Consider the following 19,785-nt stretch of genomic DNA (forward strand, 5'->3'; position numbering starts at 1 on the left):
ATAACTGAACCTACTTCTACACCATAACTACTACTCTGCTGCAAGTCGAGTGTTAACACGGAAGCAGCAAATAGCTATTAAGGAGGATGGGTAGTTAAGGAACACTTCATGCAGGAGGTGTGTTTAAGTAAAGTTAAGATTCAGTAAGATATCTGCAAGCAGAGATGGAAATTTCTTGGTAAATTGTGAGATCTTCTTTCCTAAGTACCCTCGAGCCCCTGCCTGGATTATAATCCTGGCTCTCTAGTTCACTGGCTCTGTGACCTTGGGAACCTGTCTGAGCCTTCAGTCTCTTCATTTGTAAAATGGCAAAGCGACAGTAATGGTACCTTCTGCGAGAACTGCGGTGAGGATTAGTTGATACCTGTAAAAGTGCTTAGATCATTACTTGGTACAGAGTAAATGTTATAGGTGTTATCTATTCTTATTTTTTTCTTTTTTATGAAAATAAAAAGACATGAGTTTGAGTAAGCTCCGAGAGTTGGTGAGGGACAGGGAGGATTGGCGTGCTGCAGTCCATGGGGTCGCAAAGAGTCGGACACGACTGAGCGACCGAACTGATGAAAATAAATGTTTATTGTGGGAAAAAAAAAATCTAAGACGAAAATAAAAATCACCTATAAATTCTACCACCCAGAGACAATCACTAGTAACTGTTTTACTGTATTTTTCTTTCACAATTCTTTGTACAGATATATATGGGGCTTATCCACGCATCTCTGTAGACTTCCTCCTCACACACGCCTCCAACCACCCCACCGTTTTCCAAGCACCAACAAAACAGAATTTAACGATTCTTCATTTCGTCACGCAAAGCACGCATGCGCGCTCCCAGAGGTTGGGGGGTCGCCGGCGGAGGAGGGCGCCGAGGGGAAGTGACGTCAGCACGTTCGCAGTGACGACGCGAGGGGCGCGGAAGTGTGCGAGTCGGCCGGCGCGCCGCGCTGCTTTCCGGAAGTGGCTGCCGAGGCACCATGCTCTCGGAGCTGGGCTTCATCCGGACCATAGGCGAAGATGAGGACGTGCAGGTGGAGCCGGAGACTGACTCTGAGGACGAGGAGGAGGAGGTACTGGCCGATCGGGGTGGCAGCGCGGCGGCAGGCAGTCGCTGTCCTTGACTGCTTCCCTTCTCCGTCGTGCCTCAGGTCCCTGCCCCCAGGTCCTCTGTATCCTCTGCCCGGCTGCCAAGTGTCCCTGGGCCTCACCTGGACCCCCGGTGGTTGCCACTAGCCTTTCCTCACCTGTGCCCGTGCCATTCTGTGTCGCCTTGGTGAGCTCCGTACCCATTCACTGAACTGAAGTTTAATCCAGGCCTGTGTCAGAGATCCAGAGACGGAGTCAGTCCTGGTTTCTTATTCAAGGAGCCGTGTTATCCATGCATTCATTAAGTCAGTACTGATTGAACTGATTTACGTGTGCGACACCTAGTGTTGAGCATCCAGGGCATAGCGGTGAACAGAGTAGACAAGGAAACCGCTCTCCTGAAGCTTATGTTGCTTGGGGAGTTAAGAGACTTAAGCAGGATGGCGATTAAAAAGGCATAGGTGTCCTGGAAAGGTGCTCACCCTTTAAAGATCCAGCTCAAGTATTTCCCCCTCTGTGGCCTCATCTGCTTACTGACACCTCCGTTTGGGGGTCCCTTGGCCTCTAAGGGTTCAGTTTTTTCAAAACTGAACTCTTGGGTCTCCCTCACCCTGCCAACCTGCTCCATCTCACACCAGAAACCCTGCAGTCATGCAGCTTCCTTCTCCTCTCTCCCCTCCAATGCTCTGTAGGCTACCTTGGAAATCTCTCTTCAGCGACTTCTGGGCTCAGTCCACACTGCTTCCACCCTAGTCCAGCCCACTACCATCGTGTACCTGGTTACCTACAGTCTTAATATACCTGGTCTCTAGCTGTTTCTCTCGCCTCCCTCTTCCCCCACAGTGTATTTTCCACTTAGCAGCCAGAATGATCTTTTCACTTCGTGAATGGAAAACTGTCATAGAAAAGTTATCGCTTACATGTGGAATCTAAAATATGACACAAATATAGAGAGCAGACTTGTTGCAGGGGAGGGACGGATTAGGAATTTGGGATTAGCTGATGCAAACTATTATATATATAAGATGGAGAAGCAACAAGGTCCTTCTGCATCTGGGATCTAGTTCCCTGACCAGGGATTGAACCCGGGTCCCCTGCATGGGGAGGGTGGGGTCTTAGCCACTGGACCACCAAGGAAGTCCCTCATTTCCTTCTTCTCTTTCTGGTGTTCTTTCATCTTAGTCCCATAGTCATCCTTCTTCTCCCTCTTCCCAGGGGCCCATTGTGCTGGGCAGAAAGCAGAAAGCCTTACAAAAGAACCGCAGCGCTGATTTCAACCCTGACTTTGTTTTCACTGAGAAGGAGGGAATGTACGATGGCAGCTGGGCCATGGCTGATGTCCTAAGCCAGCTGAAGAAGAAGGTGAGATTGACAGTGATAGGCAGTTCCAGGCCGAGAATCGGACACAGTTAAGGTTGGACACTGGGTTTCAGGATCCAGTGTTGTAGGAATACCAAATGTCACATATAAATTGCTTGACTAAAAAATGGACATAGCTGTGTTAAAATGGTCTCTCTTCTAGATGTTCATTCCTCTAGAAAGAAACCTTTTTAATGTCAGTTTATTACAAAGAACAGTCCAGCAGATTTCCTTGGTAGTGGGGTTTCTGAAGGCTTGATGCAGTCCCCAGAGACTGTTACTCTCTGTCACTTGTCAGGTGATCTCAGGTGACTTTAGTGTTTAGGATTCCTGGTTCCCACACATCACAGGCAAAACCACCACAAATGTTGTTGTCATCTGCTTATTTGCCAAAATCCTGTGCTTTCCTTTGAATGTGGTTATTAACAAGCTAGAAGATGCTTGAAAGTTTTTTCCATTTCATGTGCTTCAGAGAGAATTATTGCCTGCTCAGAGCAGTTTAATCCAGACTGCTGGTCTGCCAGGAGAAATATCAGTAACCTCAGATATGCAGATGACACCACCCTTGTGGCAGAAAACGAAGAAGAACTAAAGAGCCTCTTGAAAGTGAAAGAGGAGAGGGAAAAAATTGGCTTAAAACTCTACATTCAGAAGACTAAGATCCTGGCATCCAGTCTCATCACTTCATGGGAAATAGATGGGGAAACAATGGAAATAGTGCCAGACTTTATTTTTTGGGGCTCCAAAATCACTGCAGACGGCAACTGCAGCCATGAAATTAAAAGACACTTGCTCCTTGGAAGAAAAGTTATGACCAACTTAGATAGCATATTAAAAAGCAGAGACACTACTTTGCCAACAAAGGTCCGTCTAGTCAAAGCTATGGTTTTTCCAGTAGTCAGGTATGGATGTGAGAGTTGGACTATAAAGAAACCTGAGTGCCAAGGAATTGATGCTTTTGAACTGTGGTGTTGGAGAAGACTCTTGAGAGTCCCTTGGACTGTAAGGAGATCCAACCAGTCCATCCTAAAGGAAATCAGTCCTGAATATTCGTTGGAAGGGCCGATGTTAAAGCTGGAACTCCAATACTTTGGCCTCCTGATTGAAGAACTGACTGGAAAAGACCCTGATGCTGGGTAAGATTGAAGGTGTGAGGAGAAGGGGACAACAGAGATGAGATGGTTGGATGGCATCACTGACTCGATGGACATGGGTTTGAGTAAACTCCGGGAGTTGGTGATGGACAGGGAGGCCTGGCATACTGCAGTCCGTGGGGTCACAGAGTCAGACGTGACTGAGTGAATGAACTGAACTGAACTGCTGGTCCTTGTTCTGACTGAAATGAAACAGCATTGCCTTTTCAAAGTCATCTTGGAAGGATTTTTTTTTCTTTTCATATGAAATTCATGTAATTGAAGACTTACATTCTTAAGTCTTATAGAGCTTACATTCTAGCAGGATAGAAAATAACTAGACAAATAATTAAACAGTTAATTGTGGTTATGGTAAGTACCATAGCAGTTTAAGGTGCTTTGAGCGTGCAAAAGGGGGGCCTGCCATTACTTACTCTTTCTAGAGTTTTAGCAGTACCCATCATTCCCTGAATTTGCTCAGATTTCAATATTTTATTTGATAGGCTAAATTATGTTCAATCGGCAAGGGGGAAAGTTTTTTCCAAGTAGCATTCATTCAGATATGATGTGACATCTCTTGGTAATTGTATCATTCTTAATAGTCAACACTTTCTAGAATGTGGATGTCCTTATTGGTTCCAGGTAATTTAAAGGTATTTTTTAAACAAACAGACCATTTATTTAATGTTTTTTTGTTTGCTTGTTTGCCTTATTGTGAGTAATCTAGATTGATCAATCTGTCCAAGGACAGACGAGCTTTTTCTATACTGAACATCTCAGAACCAACCCTCAGAAGATGCTTGCTTTGTCTCTTTCCCGTATGTATGTTTCTTTTTCATCTCTTCATTTTTATTTGTAGAGGGCTGCCACAACATTAGATGAGAAGATTGAGAAAGTTCGAAAGAAAAGGAAAACAGAGGTGAGTAAGCAAAGCATCACTTCTCTTTGTTGGTCAGCCTTGAGCGTTGCTCTCAGAGCAACCCTCCTGTTTCTCATTGAGCCTAGGTCGCAGTGCAGCTGGTCCAGGCAGGCTTTCTCTGCGTGTCTGTGGTTAATACTCACTCAGAGTCCACATAGCGTTCTCCCAGGGTGGCGAGCATAACATTGTTCATAGGTTCTTGATTGCCTAAAATGTGTAGTCGTCTTGCTTTATTACAGTTTCTTTTTCTAGGATAAAGAAGCCAAGTCTGGAAAGTCAGAGAAGGAGAAAGAAGCAAAGGAGGGCTCTGAACCAGAGGAGGAGGAAGACCTTGAAAGAAAAGATGTAGAAGCCTCAGAAGATGAAGAATCAGAGACTGACTACTCATCAGCTGATGAGAACATCCTCACCAAGGCAGGTAGGTGATGCTGTGAGAAGCAGGGACAGGAAACCAGAGTGTTCGTCTTGACTTCTGTAGATTATTTTATGCCCTTCTGCACAGTTAAATTTAAGATGTCTCCATGTTGAACTCCTTTCTTTTAGCTTCTCTTTTCCTTGGGATTTTATTAGGGCTGTTGTACTTCGCAGACTGAATTCAGTCTTTCTTTTTTTTTCCTCTTGGCTCATGCCATGAGGTATGTGGGATCTTTCCTGACCAGAGATTGAACCTGTGCCCCCTGGATTGCAAGTGCAATCTTTTTTTTTTTTTAAGTAATTATTTTAGGTGGGGTGGAGCTCAAAGTCTTAATCCCTGGACCACCAGGGAAATCTTTTTTTCTTTTTTTTTTTTTTGGCCATGCTACATGGCTGGCAGGATCTTAGTTCTCTTGAGTAGAGATCAAACCCAGGCCCCAGTGAAAGCCATGAGTTCTAACCACTGGACTGCCAAGGAGGTCCCAAGCTCACTCTTTTCCTCATCTCCAGCCCCACACAGCAATTGGCACTTCTGTGACTCAAACTTATTTGGGGTGATGGGTCTCCCACCTCAGAAGAGTCCACCCACGTAGTAGCTGCTCCATGAATAACTTCTTGCAGAAATGAAGTTCAGAGCTAAAGCATTATTACACAGCACAGTGACTGGGAGTCTGGTCTCTGGAACGTGGTAAGCTTTCTTCGTCTGAGTGACTTACCTTCCCAGCCGCACAGCCTCCTCTTCTGTGAGGTGACGCTGGTGACAGCAGCTCCCCCAGGTCATGGTGTGGCTTCAGTGAGGTGTCTGTCCAGGTAATGCACTTAGGACAGTGTCTAGCTGACTGAGTGCTCAGGAGGTGTGAGCCCTGATTATTTGCTCTCTTTTTCTCCATAGATACACTCAAAATAAAGGAGCGGAAGAAGAAAAAGAAGAAAGGACAGGTGAGCATGGGCTTGGACAACCGTATGGAGCTTATTTTACAACCTGAAAGGATTTTCAGGTCATTTAGTTTTCTTAGTCCCCTTTTGCTGAATTCTCTTTGTCTTTTGATTTTCTGGTGTAGGAAGCAGGAGGATTTTTTGAAGATGCATCTCAGTACGATGAAAACCTCTCATTCCAGGACATGAACCTTTCCCGCCCTCTGCTGAAGGTAGTGGCTACTTTCGTCAACCATGGGATTCTTGCAGTTGCCCCGTAACTGGGCTCTCTGCCCTAAGCTGGGTTGGTGGCCTCCCTGAACTGCGTTGTCCACACAGCTGCTGGAGAGCCTGCTCTTGCGAGGTTTCCCCTGCTGGCCTGTGCGTACGGCCCTGCCCCTTCTGGTCCCCTCTGATGAGGCTTCCCAGCAGCTGTTCTGCTCTGGCCACGCTGGCCTCCTCGCTGACCCTCACACAGGTCAGGCATCTTCTTCCTCAAGGCCTTTGCACTTGGTGTTCCCACTGCCTGGAAGATGGTTCCAAAAACCTGGTTGGGCTGCTCTTCGCTTCTCTCAGGGTTCTCCTCAGTATACCCTGGCCACCTTCCTGGAAATCGCTCTCATCCCTTCCCTGCCGCCCTCCCTAGCCTGCTCAACTGCTGTGGTTTTCCCCACAGCTTTTCTCTTCACATCCCAGCTGTTTGGTTTTGGCCTGTTTTTTTCTCACAGACTCCAAGATTCCTAAGGGCAGGGTTGTTTCTTTTGTTGCCTGCTCTGTGCTCAGTGCCTGGAATATCGACATATACATACACACACCAGACGGACTGAATGATGGGAAGGGACTGAAACCCGACGGAAACCTGCCTTGTTAGTTTGACGCTCAGACCCCCTCCCCCTCCTGTCTGGTCCCACCTTCTCTCTTCAGGCCATCACAGCCATGGGCTTCAAGCAGCCCACCCCCATCCAGAAGGCGTGCATACCTGTGGGGCTGCTGGGGAAGGACATCTGTGCCTGCGCAGCCACGGGGACAGGTACCGAGGACAGGGAGCTGGGGTGGCGGCGGGGGGACGGCAGGAGGAGGACGCATAACGGAGCAGAGGCTCAGGGCTGGCTGACTACAAGGCTGCTTTGCTAAATACGCAGACACACATTTTAATGCAACGACACTATGTATTCTGTATAGTAACTTCCCTTCTAAGTAATGCTTATATATATCTTCTCTTTCTTTAAATGCTCTCTACTTTTTTTAAATAGGGTAGTCACAGGTTACAGGTTTTAGGGGCTCTATCAGGGTGTCTCTGTGACCATGACCTCTTGGCACTCCCGTGATAGGCCCCTGTCATTGGAATAAAGATTTTATAGAAGGGATATTTATCACAACATTGTGGACTAGTGCAGTTAATCATACAGTCATGTCATAGAGAAGAAATAATCATGTAATAGAATACGATGTACTCATTTAAAAGTAGAGTACATAAAGAAATGGGAAAATATATATATAAAGGGAAGTTACTAAACAGTATATAGTATTATTGCATTAAAGTGTATATTTTTATATATTTCTGTCCATTAATAAAAAATGATTGGTAATATAGATAGTTTTGTTAATGCTTACCTCTGGTTGGCTGAACTGTGGATGATTAAAAAAAATTTTTTTTTGTATTTCCCAGATGTTTTACATTAACCATGTGATTTTAAAACCAGAGAGAAAGTTTTATGAAAACTCAGTTCCCTCACTTCCCTCTGAGCAGATGTGCAGGCTCTCTGTACGCAGGTGAACACCTGGGCCTGTGAGTGTTTCACACCCTTCTGCTTACTGTGCTCCTGCTGCGCTTCCCTCCAGGTAAAACGGCAGCTTTTGCCCTGCCGGTCTTGGAGCGCCTGATCTACAAACCCCGCCAGGCTCCAGTGACCCGCGTGCTGGTGCTGGTTCCCACCCGAGAACTGGGCATCCAGGTGCACTCCGTCACCAAGCAGCTGGCCCAGTTCTGCAGCATCACCACCTGCCTGGCTGTGGGTGAGTGTCTGGCTGAGGGCCGTTTGCCCCTGGAAGGCTGACACGGGAAGAATGGATGTGTGCCACCGTGAAGGATGACTGGTGTAGGAAAACCTTCATGGGGCTGATGACGTTTCCACAGTAGAGAATGAGGGGGACGGGGAGGGAGGAACCTTGCAAAATGGAACTTCAGAATACTGAGAACACTTTTTTTCTTGGTACTCAACAAATTTAGGATATAATTTTTGTCTTGCATGAATACTGAATCAAATATTAATTGGAGCAGGCTTTTTCTGATGACGTTATATGATAGTCACTCAGTCTTCATTTTACCCTTTATGCGGTAGGAAGTCACAGGTGATTTAGAAAGATTATCGGTTTCACAGCTGCATCTCTCAGTCCTTGGATGGTTGACTCGTTCTATTCTGTGGCTCCTTTTATTCCGCAGTGCCTTTGTGTCGTCCTCTTTTTTTGATTTTTGCATTTAGTACAGTTGGAGTTAACTAACCCATCTCTCCCAGTGTCCTGTAAAATCCATGCGGGTGGGGCCTCCGCTGGCCTTGTCCTCTGCCTTTTGCTCTGCATTTGCCGTGAGACCTGGCGGGTGGCAGGGCTCAGTCCTTCCAGGTAGCGAGTCCTTACGGTAATGACTCGGCTGCCCACCTGGTGGGCTCTGCTCTTTGCAGGTGGCCTGGACGTGAAGTCTCAGGAAGCAGCGCTTCGGGCAGCGCCTGACATCCTCATCGCCACCCCAGGCCGGCTCATCGATCACCTCCACAACTGCCCTTCCTTCCACCTGAGCAGCATCGAGGTGCTCATCTTGGATGAGGCTGACAGGTACACCTGAAATGCTGGGGTCCCCAGGGCCCCACCCCTGGATGGGAACCTGCACTCCACATGGTCCTACGTAGCTCTCACCAGTTTAGCTGTCAGGTTCACGCCTTTGTCCATCTTCGCCCAGATTATCCGGCTCTCTTTCTCTCTGTGTAACGTGATGGTTAAGAGGGAAGGCAGGTCAGATTCTGGCTCTGTCACTTCCTGAGATTGGGAAGCAATTATGTAGATTCTCAAAGCAAATCCTTTTTGTTTGTAAGTGGGGGTTAAGTACCCAACCTCATGTTGTTGAGGATTCAAGGAGTAACCCCGGTAAAGTGCCAGTGTTTCTGGTGAGGATTCAGCCAGCAGCCTCGATTACCTGAATTTCTTAATGGTGATAATGACATTGTGTCTGTGTAGGGGAGAATCCTTGTCCTTAGGGAACGTGTGCTGAAATATTTAGGGGTCAGGTGTTGTGATACCTGCCACTGAAAAGCAAATGATTCCGCAAAAGGAAAAAGAAAGATTACGCAAATGTGGCCAGATGGTAATTCTTGGTGAATATTGGTAAAAGGATAAAGTAACACTCATAAAATAAGGAAATACGTGAGCCTGAAACGTAGCTAGGGATGATACGCAAACATCTCCTGTATGTTTTCTGTGCTTCGTCGATACAGACGCAGGCCCAGCCCATTTTGTTGACCTCTCCCCTCCCCTGTTGGCCAGGATGCTGGACGAGTACTTTGAGGAGCAGATGAAGGAGATCATCCGCATGTGCTCCCACCACCGCCAGACCATGCTTTTCTCAGCCACGATGACGGACGAGGTGGGCCGTGGGGAATGGAGAGACAGTACAGAGGCCCCTGGGCTGGGCTGGGCTGGGGCAGCATCTCCCTCCTGCCCTCTGGCAGACCAGTCAGCCTCTCTGTCTTTGTGGCTGGCAGGTGAAAGATCTGGCCTCTGTCTCCTTGAAGAATCCCGTCCGGATATTTGTGAATAGCAACACGGATGTGGCCCCCTTCCTGCGGCAGGAGTTCATCCGGATCCGGCCTAACCGGGAAGGGGACCGGGAAGCCATCGTGGCAGGTGAAAGCCCGGGGTGGGACCGGGGAGGGTGGGGTGCTCAACTCCCCTGAGCTTCACACGGAAGGTTTGGTTTCTCCCGCGGCACCCCCTCCTCCATCCAGTCTCCCCCAGTCCCGTGCCTGGGCCTGCTGTCTGCTCCATACTTTAACCAGGGGTGCTTCCCCTCTCTCTTTCATCCCCTCACCTCCCTTCGACCATCCAGCCTTCCTTATGTCCTGCTGAACTCCTGGACACCTCCTCCAGCGGTCCCTCTGGCTCTTCTCCTGGGCCACTACTGCGTCGCCTGGCTTGTTGCAGCAGCCTCTTACCTGGCTCTCTGCTTCCACTCTGTCTCTTCTCCACACTGCAGACCATTAAAGAGGATCATTAACAAACAAGCATTCACCCCGTTCCTTCGCTGTTGAACCCCTCTGCCATCTCTCATCGCTCTTAGACTGAAATCCACGCTCCCTAGCAAGTCCTGTAAAATCCTCTGGACCTGCCCCTGCTTTCCTGGCCTTGGAGCCTTAGCTCATGGTTTTCTAGCCATACCCGCTTGCTTTCGCTTTCACAAACCCATCGAGCTTTTGTGTTTGACTGAACCTTTACATTTGCTCTTGATCCTCTGCCTGGAATCCTCCCCTAGATTGTCTCGTAGATGAGCCTGTCCCATACTTCAGCCTAACGTCACCTCTTCAGAGAGGCCAGCCCTGAAGCGGTGCTGGCTTCCCTGCTTCTGTCCTGCAGTGGAAGCTCCACACGGCGGGGCCCTCACTTGTTTTGGCGGCCCCAGGCACAGCAGCCACACTGCGGGCGAGGAGCAGGACGTGCTTGGAGATGGCCACTGGCTCACTCTTGTCTCCCTGGCAGCTCTGTTGATGAGAACCTTCACTGACCATGTGATGCTGTTCACCCAGACCAAGAAGCAGGCCCACCGTATGCACATCCTTCTGGGGCTGATGGGGCTGCAGGTGGGCGAGCTCCATGGCAACCTGTCTCAGACGCAGCGGCTGGAGGCCCTCCGGTAAAGTCTCGGGGGCTGAGGCTCCCACGCATCCTTCAGAGAGGGCTGTCTTCATTCCAGAGGGGGAGTCCTCCCAGAGGTCATGGTAGTGTAATGGCAGGGCACTCAGCAGAGTTCCCCACATTCTGGCCTAACCATTGTAGGGTCATGTCTCAGACACATTCAGAACTTTGACTTTGTAGGAAATGATACCCTTGCCCCAGGGCTTAGAAACTGGGAGCTGCTGAGTGGGGTCACAGCAGGAAATTCCGACTCGGGAAGAAGCAGGTTCTGACCTCTGCAGCCTTTCCAGAGCAGTGGACGTCCCCAGGTCTGCTGGAGCGAGATCCTGAATCAAATCCATTCACTATTTCTTGAGTGTTTACTTTGCCAGACCCTGTGCTTTTCCATGTGATTTCTTAAGTCCCACAGAATGGGATCAACTTGGTAGGCAAGGAAGTACCCTTTAGAACACTCCACCTGTCCCTATTCATTATCATAGGCAGTTGAGAGTTGTTTGTTTTTTTTTAATTGCTTATTTGGCTGTGCTTAGTTATGTTTATAGAGAAGGCAGTGGCACCCCACTCCAGTACTCTTGCCTGGAAAATCCCATGGGCGGAGGAGCCTGGTAGGCTGCAGTCCATGGAGTTGCTGAGAGTTGGACACGACTGAGCGACTTCACTTTCACTTGTCACTTTCATGCATTGGAGAAGGAAATGGCAACCCACTCCAGTGTTCTTGCCTGGAGAATCCCAGGGACAGGGGAGCCTGGTGGGCTGCCGTCTCTGGGGTCGCACGGAGTTGGACATGACTGAAGTGACTTAGCAGCAGCAGCAGCAGTATGTTTAACTGCTGCATGTGGGATCTAGTTCCCTGACCAGGGATTGAACCTGGGCCCCCTGCACTGGGAGTTCAGAGTCTTAGCCATCAGACCATAAGGGAAGCCCAAGAGTTGTTTCTTAAAGGCTGCTTTGAATGCTGAGACATTTGCGTGTGCTGCTGCTTATAGTCTAGCTCTGTGGTTCCCGAGCTTCCACATTCATAGGAATTTCTGTTTAAAGTTGGATCCACAAAACTACGTTTGCTGTATGTTGTGGGATGTTTGGGGGGCACATAAGTGTTGTTAGGCTGATATTTAGGACCTGTCCCCACCGTGACGGTCTGTACTCTGCTGCTTGACTCCAGAAGGGTTTGTGTTCTTGCTGTGGGTTCAGGCTCCTGCAGAGCGTTGGGGTCGAATATTCAGAGGAACGTGTTTGTGGCTGTTTGTAGGCGCTTTAAAGACGAACAGATTGACATCCTCGTGGCCACCGATGTAGCAGCCCGTGGACTGGACATCGAGGGGGTCAAAACGGTGAGCAGGCTTCCCTTTGCTTGAGCTTCCGGTGGGGATCCTTCTGCCTCCTTGTGCCCTCCTCTCCCTGCCAGCTCCCAGACCTGACTGATGCTCAGCTTTGGCCTTCCAGGTAATCAACTTCACCATGCCCAACACCATTAAGCATTACGTCCACCGGGTGGGACGCACAGCTCGTGCTGGCCGGGCCGGGCGCTCGGTCTCTCTGGTAGGGGAAGAGGAGCGGAAGATGCTGAAGGAAATTGTCAAGGCCGCCAAGGCCCCTGTGAAGGCCCGCATTCTGCCCCAGGGTGAGCAGGCATCAGTGTAGCAGCCCAGGATGGCTTGGGGTGGGGCACGGAGCGGGCAGGGTCCTCAATCAGACCCAGGAGGGCGGGGCAGGGGACAGAAGGTGATGGGTAAGAGCAGGTGCTTTGCTGTTAGGAGCCAGATCAGTATCCCAGCTCTGCCACTTCGTTGTTGAGGAGTCTTGGGCAAGACTGTGTGTGAGAGGGAGTGAGGAAAGGCTTGTGCCCGAAGTGTTTACTCACAGGATTTGTCAGCCTTTGGGAAGAGAAGGCTTCTTCTTAAGGTGCCACCCCCATTAACCCTTCCTCCCTTCTTCTTCCAGAGAGTGAGGAGGAAGTCAGTACTCATTCTTTTTGGATAGTTTTCATTCTTTTTGTTGTTCTCATCCGTAAGGGTCATATAAAGTGCATCCTTACAAAATTTTTTTTTTTAAGTTACAAAAATAATATGTATTCAGTGTTGGAAAAAAGTAAATCAAATAAGAGTAAAATGTGATTGTAGGAACTTCCCCTGCAGTCCAGGCTTCCCAGGTGGCTTAGTGGTAAAGAATCTGCCTGCGATGCAGGAGACGCATGTTCCATCCTTGTGTCGGGAAGATCCCCTGGAGGAGGGCACGGCTACCCACTCCAGTATTCTTGCCTGGAGAATTCCATGGATAGGGAGCCTGGCGGGCTACAGTCCATGGATCACAAAGTCAGACGTGCCTGAAGTGACTGAACACGCGCACACCCCAGTGGTTCAGTTCTTAGGACTCTGCCTTCCAAGGCAGGGGCTATGAGTTTGATCCCTGGTCAGGGAGCTAACATCCCACATGCATTGCAGCCAAAAGCCAAAATATAAAACAGAAGCAAGATTGTAGCAGATTCAATAGACCTTAAAAATAATCCACATAAAAAAAAAAAAATCTTTAAAAAATGTAATTGCATATGAAAGAGCTTACCGCTTGTAGCATTTGAGGTACATCTTTTCAGACCTTTTTTCCCATTCATGGGTCTTTTTCTTTCCCTTTCATTTAAAATTTTTTTCATTTGATTGATTCAGTCTATTGCTCTTTATTGTATTCTAGGTATTGGGGATAGAGCAGGAAACAAAGCAGCTGACTTTGATGAGAAAGAGGCACAATAAATAAGTCAATAGTAGATGTGATTGAGAACAACAGGAGAAGTGACTATTTTTGAAAAGCTATTGGGAAAGGACTCTGAACAGATGGCATTTGAGCTGAGTCCTGGATGATAAGAATGAGGTGGGGGTGGTCTGGGGACAGCTTGTGCTGAGCAGAGAAAACCAGGGCAAAGACTCAGAGACAGGAACACACTTGGTGTGTGAGTAGAAGAGGAGGGCCAGAGGCCCAGAGCCTGTGAGCAAGCAGTAGACAGAAGTCAGAGAGGTAGGAAGGGCCATGCTGAGAGTTCAGATTTTATTCCAGGAGTGTCAGAAAGCCTTTGGGGAGGTATTAGGCAGAGAAGCCACATATTAAAAAAAAAACAGTTTTGTCACTAAATACCCACCCTGCATTATTTTAATCAGTTACACCATATTCATCTTTATTTTAAAATCTCTTTTGTTCTTTTCCCTTGAGACGTCATCCTCAAATTCCGGGATAAGATTGAGAAAATGGAGAAAGATGTGTATGCAGTTCTGCAGTTAGAGGCTGAGGAGAAAGAGATGCAGAAGTCGGAAGTCCAGGTGAGTCCACTCAGTGAGCAGACCACACAGCCCCTGCTGGTCTGCCTTCTGATGGGCTGTGTCTGCCAAACGTACCATCAGAATCCCAGGCATTTGCAGGCCGTGGCTTCCTGCAGTCGCCATATTCTGTGTTATCAGACGTGGTTTCATCCTTCTGCTGTCCCCACAGATCAACACAGCACAGCGGCTCCTGGAGAAAGGGAAGGAGGCACCAAACCCTGAGCCTGAGAGGAGCTGGTTCCAGACCAAGGAAGAGAGGAAGAAGGAAAAAAGTATGTTGGGGAGGTTCCTCCAAAAGCTAAACGTGGAGTTGCCATCAGGCCCAGCAGTTGCACTCCTAGGTCTATGCCCTAAATAACTGAAAACAGGGACTCACACAGATGCTTGTATGCCAGTGTTTATTGAAGCATTATTCACGGTGGCCAAAGGGTGGAAACAGCCGTGTCCATCAGCAGATGAGTGGGTACACAAAACGCGGTATATGCGTACAGTGGGGTGTTCCTCAGCCGTCAGGAAGTTCTGGCACATGCTTCAAGGATGAACCCTGAAAACATGCTAAGTGAAATGGTCCAGACACGAAGGGACAAATCTTTATGATGCCATTTATATGAGGTACCTAGAGGCAAATCCATAGACACAGAACTTACTAGATGTTGTGGGCAAGGAGTTGCTCCTTAATGTTCCATTTGGGATGATGAAAGTTTTAAAAACAGATGATGGCAATGGTTGTACAATATTGTGTCATTAATGCTACTGAATTGTACATTAAAGAATGGTAAAATGGCAAAGTTTATATATATTTTGTCCCAATTAAAAAAAAAAAGGAAGTTGGATATTTTTATATATATATATATATTCCTTTCTCTCTCCCTTTTACAAACAGATGAATTCACGTTGTTCTACACCTTGGTTTTCCACTTATTTGTCGTTTTGAGATCATTTTATATAGGCATAGACACAGCTGCCTTTTCTTTTTTTAATGACTGGTCTTCTCCATCATACGGGTGGATTATAGTTTATTACTTTTCCACTGAGGGACACTGAGATTGTTTCCTATCTTTTGCTATTATAAACAAGTGAATAGCTATCAAGATGTCTTTTCACAATTAAGCAAGCGTATTTGATTTGCAAGGTAAGTTCCAGAAACTGAAATTGTATGTCAGAGGGTATGTGTATTTATTATTTTGTTAGGGGTTGCACAATTACCCTCCAAAGAGGTTGTACCAGGAATTTAAGAAACACTGCCTTTATGTGATGGGACCAAACATTAAGGTGTCTGTATGTATGTTAAGTCTCTGTTGTAAATAGGGTTAAAACTGTATTGTGGGAAGGTATAGGGAATATGTCTTTCATATAACAAGAGGCAAATAGATAATGAATGTCTCAAGTGGATTAATTAAGGAATAGTGGAATAAACATGTTATTTAGTGAGATGGAGGTAATCACCAGAAGAGGGAGTGGTTGGTTCTTCTCATTTTAAGCCCTTAAATGTATCACTTTAAAATATGTTTACTTACTGTGAGTTAAAAAAAAAACAAAACATTTTATAAAACAGTACCTGAAATTCCACGCTCTCTTCTCATCCTAGTTGCCAAGGCTCTGCAGGAGTTTGACTTAGCCTTAAGAGGAAAGAAGAAAAGGAAGAAGTTTATGAAGGAAGCCAAAAAAAAGGGGGAGATGACAGTGAGTGGCCTCCCTTTTGGAGGTGGATCCCTGCCTGGGGCCCTGGGTCAGGGCTGCCTCATCTGTTCTGTACATACACGTCATCCTTCTCCCCAGGCAGAGGAGAGATCCCAGTTTGAAATCCTCAAGGCACAGATGTTTGCGGAGCGGCTGGCCAAGAGGAACCGCAGAGCCAAGCGGGCCCGAGCAATGCCCGAGGAGGAGCCAGTGAGGGCTCCTGGTAGGTAGATGGGGAGCTTGAAGGCGCTGGTAGGAGGGATCTCCCTGAAACCTGTGCTTGTGGTCAGGGAGGAAATAGGAGGGATGATGATGACAAGGGCCCACATCTTTTGAGTACTGAGTATGTGCCTGCATGTACAGCTGTCCTTCATTGGCTCCAAGTGGTGAAGTGATCCCATGGTTAGTGGGGACAGCTAGGATTTGAACCCCACTCTTTCTCATTCTTGGGCTTCCCTGGTGGCTCAGATGGTAAAGAATCCACCTGCAATGCAGGAGACCCGGGTTTGATCCCTGGGCCGGGAAGATTCCCTGAAGAAGGGTATGGCAGCCCACTCTAGTATTCTTGCCTGGAGAATCCCATGGACAGAGGAGCCTGGTGGGCTATAGTCCATGGGGCCGCAAACAGTCGGACGCTACTGACCAACTAACACTTTTTGTTTCTGGAGCCTAGATCTCTAGCAGCTGCTGTTGGAGGAGCGGGTCAGGGTAGAACGATGTGAAGACACTTTCATGTTTAGGGGTCCATTCTACCTTTGGAGTCCTTAAGCATCCTGTCGTTCCCCCCCCCCCCCCCCCGACCACACACACACCTGGTAATTGATTCTTTTTCCCGTTTCTGCTGGGATCTGGTGTGTCACTTCCATGTCAATAAAACATCAAGCCAGAGCATCCACTAAAGTGGGAACCTTGAGCATAAGGGGATTTAGGAGCTTGAGACAAAGAAGCCTTATCTAACTCATTCTCTCTGTGTGCAGCAAAGAAGCAGAAGCAGGTGAAGAAATCAGTATTTGATGAAGAACTCACCAACACGAGCAAGAAGGCCCTGAAACAGTATCGAGCTGGGTAGGGTTTTAAGTCATCATGGAGCTCTTGGTTTTCTGATAAAAGCTGTGACTCTTCTCCCTTGTTCCCCACTCTTAATTCTCATATACCTACAGATTAATAATTTAGGCATACCTCATTTTATTGTACTTAGTGCAGCAACCCTGCCTTGTCAGATGGCTAGCGTTTTTTTATTTTTTAGTAATAGAGTTTTCTTATTTTTATTTAGTTTTTGTTTTTTGGCCACACCACGTGGCTTGCAGGATCTTAGATCCCTGACTAGGGATTGAAGCTAGGTCCCAGCAGTGAAAGCAACACGGCCTAATTACCGGACCACCAGGGTATTCCCAGCAATAGAATATTTTTAAATTAAGATACGAGCATTGTTTTTTAGACATAATGTTATTGCACAGTTTAAATAGATTCTAGTATAGTATATACGTTAACTGTTACATGCACTGGGAAACCAAAAAAAAAAAAAAAAAAGAATCCAAACCCACAGTATCTTTGAGGTCTGCCTATATATAATTTCAAGGGCTCCTATCTACTCCCTCCCCGAGCCCATCTGTGGGTCCCAGGGTGAGAGTAAGTGAAGTGTGAGGGCCCTCCTGCCTTGGAGGTAAAATAGCACATTATGGTTTGGAAGTATAGCTTCTCTCAGGGGAGTGATAGAACAGAGGACTGTGGTGTGCTCTGGAACGTTTTGTTCCTCCCCACATCGTCTGGGCTGGGGTTGGCAGCTGGGTAGACTAAGTTATGCAAGCAGTTTTTTTATATACACAGGAAGGAAGGGCCTCTTCCAGTCTTGCTTTAGAGCTGGGCCCTGACTTTGATAAACCTGTTATCATCAGGTGGAAAAACACAGACTTAGAACCTCAGACCCTAAAGATGATGCATCTGCGTTGTGCTGCTGCTCCGTGTGAGAGCTGGTGGTGGGGATGGTGAGACACTGCCCGCTTGTCCACCATCCTGCCGTCTTCTCATTCACAGCCCCTCCTTTGAAGAAAGAAAAAAATTGGGCTTGCCCCACCAGAGACGAGGAGGAAACTTTAAATCTAAATCCAGGTAATGTTTACAGTTTTGGAGGGCCGGAGGCTACGAGTGGGGTTAGTGAATAAAGCTTTTCTGGGAAAGGAGCTTCTCCTTCCTGTCTGGGCTTGTGGGTTGGTATTTATTTACCCTGCTCATTTTCTTCATAGGTACAAAAGGAGGAAGTAGCCGTGGTGAGCTGAGGAAGTTCATCGGGCAGCTCTTAGATCTCTTCCTTCTGGGAAGTCATCCTGGCTTGGTCTCTCTCCTCTCTGTAAAAAACCTTCTTTAAAACTTTAATTTTGTCATTTGTACATTAAAGAAAGGAAAAGCTGGGGGTCTAAGCGTCCTTGTTAGCTAAGTTTCCTTTTAAGGCTCCTTTTTTGATTAGCTTTCACATAAAGAAAATACCAAATGCAGGAAGTATTTTGGGGAGCGTTGAGACCAGTCTAATTGTACATCTTTCTGTTTCTTCCCTCAGTAGCACAGTCTATGTCACCTACTAGCTTGGCACTGCCATATATACTTGGAACGTATCTCAGTGCTTGGAGAGGAGCTGATGTGGAGTAGAGAAACTCCTACTAGAGGTTCTCTTTCAAAGTCCTAGAGTGAAAATCTGCCGTTTATTGAGCCCCAACTGTGCACCAGGCATTCTGTGTACTGAGCACTGTCTCCTTCAACTCACTACACTCCTATGAGGCAGGTACTATAATCCCCATTTTACAGATAAAGAAATGGAGGATTAGAAAGATGGAGTATCTTCCCAAAATTGTCCAGCTGGGAATTCAGGTTTTCGAAATCCGGGTGTACCTGGACCTATACCCCGACTCTTTACAATGATGTGGAAAATGGTACTGGAGAGATGGATGCTCAAAGGGAACAGAAAGAATACTAGATAAATTAACTCTTTGTTGTAAAAAACAGCCTGTACCCTTTAGAATGATGGTTCTTTTCCTTTTTTGAATCACAGTTCCCTTTGACAATTAGATGAAGCCAGGGGAAAATTGTGATTGTAGTTTGTCATATATAATTTCAAGTTATAATTAGTTATCCAGTAGCACATACCCTCAGTGTTAGATTATGATCAATGCTGTTCATTTAGGCTTCACTTAAAAGTTGCCGACAGAGGGTCCCAGTTCAGTAAATAATGGCCCCCACACAAGATGGAGACCAGGCATTGAACCTGGACCCCATGGAGTGGAAGCGCAGTCTTAAACACTGGACCACCAGGAAAATCCCAGACTCAACATTTTCACGTGATTACAGAAAGAACCCCAAGTTAGATTGTTAGGAAAGTGCACGTTTTAAAGGCTTCAGTTCAGTTCTGTCACTCAGTTGTGTCTGACTCTCTGCGACCCCATGAATCGCAGCACGTCAGGCCTCCCTGTCCATCACCAACTCCCGGAGTTCACTCAAACTCCCATCCATCGAGTTGGTGATGCCATCCAGCCATCTTATCCTCTGTCGTCCCCTTCTCCTCCTGCCCCCAATCCCTCCCAGCATCAGAGTCTTTTCCAATGAGTCAACTCTTCGCATGAGGTGGCCAGAGTACTGGAGTTTCAGCTTTAGCACCATTCCTTCCAAAGAACACCCAGGGCTGATCTCCTTTAGAATGGACTGGTTGGATCTCCTTGCAGTCCAAGGGACTCTCAAGAGTCTTCTCCAACACCACAGTTCAAAAGCATCAATTCTTCGGCACTCAGCTTTCTTCACAGTCCAACTCTCACATCCATACATGACCACTGGAAAAACCATAGCCTTGACTAGACAGACTTTAGTTGGCAAAGTAATATCTCTGCTTTTCAATGTGCTATCCAGGTTGGTCATAACCTTCCTTCCAAGGAGTAAGCGTCTTTTAATTTCATGGCTGCAATCACCATCTGTAGTGATTTTGGAGCCCCTAAAAATAAAGTCTGCCACTGTTTCCCCATCTATTTGCCATGAAGTGATGGGACCGGATGCCATGATCTTCGTTTTCTGAATGTTGAGCTTTAAGCCAACT

The 19,785-nt window shown here is 47.1% G+C and overlaps 1 protein-coding gene across 2 annotated transcripts; it reads left to right on the forward strand.

Moving 5' to 3' along the window:
• The first annotated feature begins 896 nt into the window (after window positions 1-896).
• DDX27 (DEAD-box helicase 27) lies at window positions 897-18,117 on the forward strand. Of its 2 annotated transcripts, none has more exons than XM_061437912.1 (21): window positions 897-1,067; window positions 2,299-2,445; window positions 4,435-4,494; window positions 4,747-4,912; window positions 5,801-5,847; window positions 5,970-6,056; window positions 6,748-6,853; window positions 7,666-7,839; window positions 8,505-8,655; window positions 9,361-9,460; window positions 9,579-9,720; window positions 10,447-10,723; window positions 11,975-12,056; window positions 12,169-12,346; window positions 13,924-14,030; window positions 14,200-14,302; window positions 15,619-15,713; window positions 15,810-15,933; window positions 16,688-16,775; window positions 17,745-17,819; window positions 17,954-18,117. In XM_061437912.1, exons 1-21 carry the CDS (start codon window positions 975-977, stop codon window positions 17,970-17,972), a joined length of 2,421 nt encoding a protein of 806 aa, XP_061293896.1. In that variant the 5' UTR covers window positions 897-974; the 3' UTR covers window positions 17,973-18,117. The 2 variants fall into 2 exon arrangements, with proteins under 2 accessions (XP_061293896.1, XP_061293897.1); XM_061437913.1 differs by having other exon boundaries at window positions 898-1,067; window positions 10,570-10,723.
• The last annotated feature ends 1,668 nt before the right edge of the window (window positions 18,118-19,785 follow it).

Source organism: Bos javanicus, chromosome 13 (genome assembly GCF_032452875.1).
Source record: "Bos javanicus breed banteng chromosome 13, ARS-OSU_banteng_1.0, whole genome shotgun sequence".
In the NCBI taxonomy this organism is placed as follows: domain Eukaryota; kingdom Metazoa; phylum Chordata; class Mammalia; order Artiodactyla; family Bovidae; genus Bos; species Bos javanicus.

Coding starts and splice junctions, on each gene's coding strand:
- DDX27 (XM_061437912.1), top strand. CDS start 975: ATGCTCTCGGAGCTGGGCTTCATCCGGACCATAGGCGAAGATGAGGAC. Junction 6,854..7,665: donor CTGCGCAGCCACGGGGACAG/GTACCGAGGACA, acceptor GCTTCCCTCCAG/GTAAAACGGCAGCTTTTGCC. Junction 7,840..8,504: donor CACCACCTGCCTGGCTGTGG/GTGAGTGTCTGG, acceptor TGCTCTTTGCAG/GTGGCCTGGACGTGAAGTCT.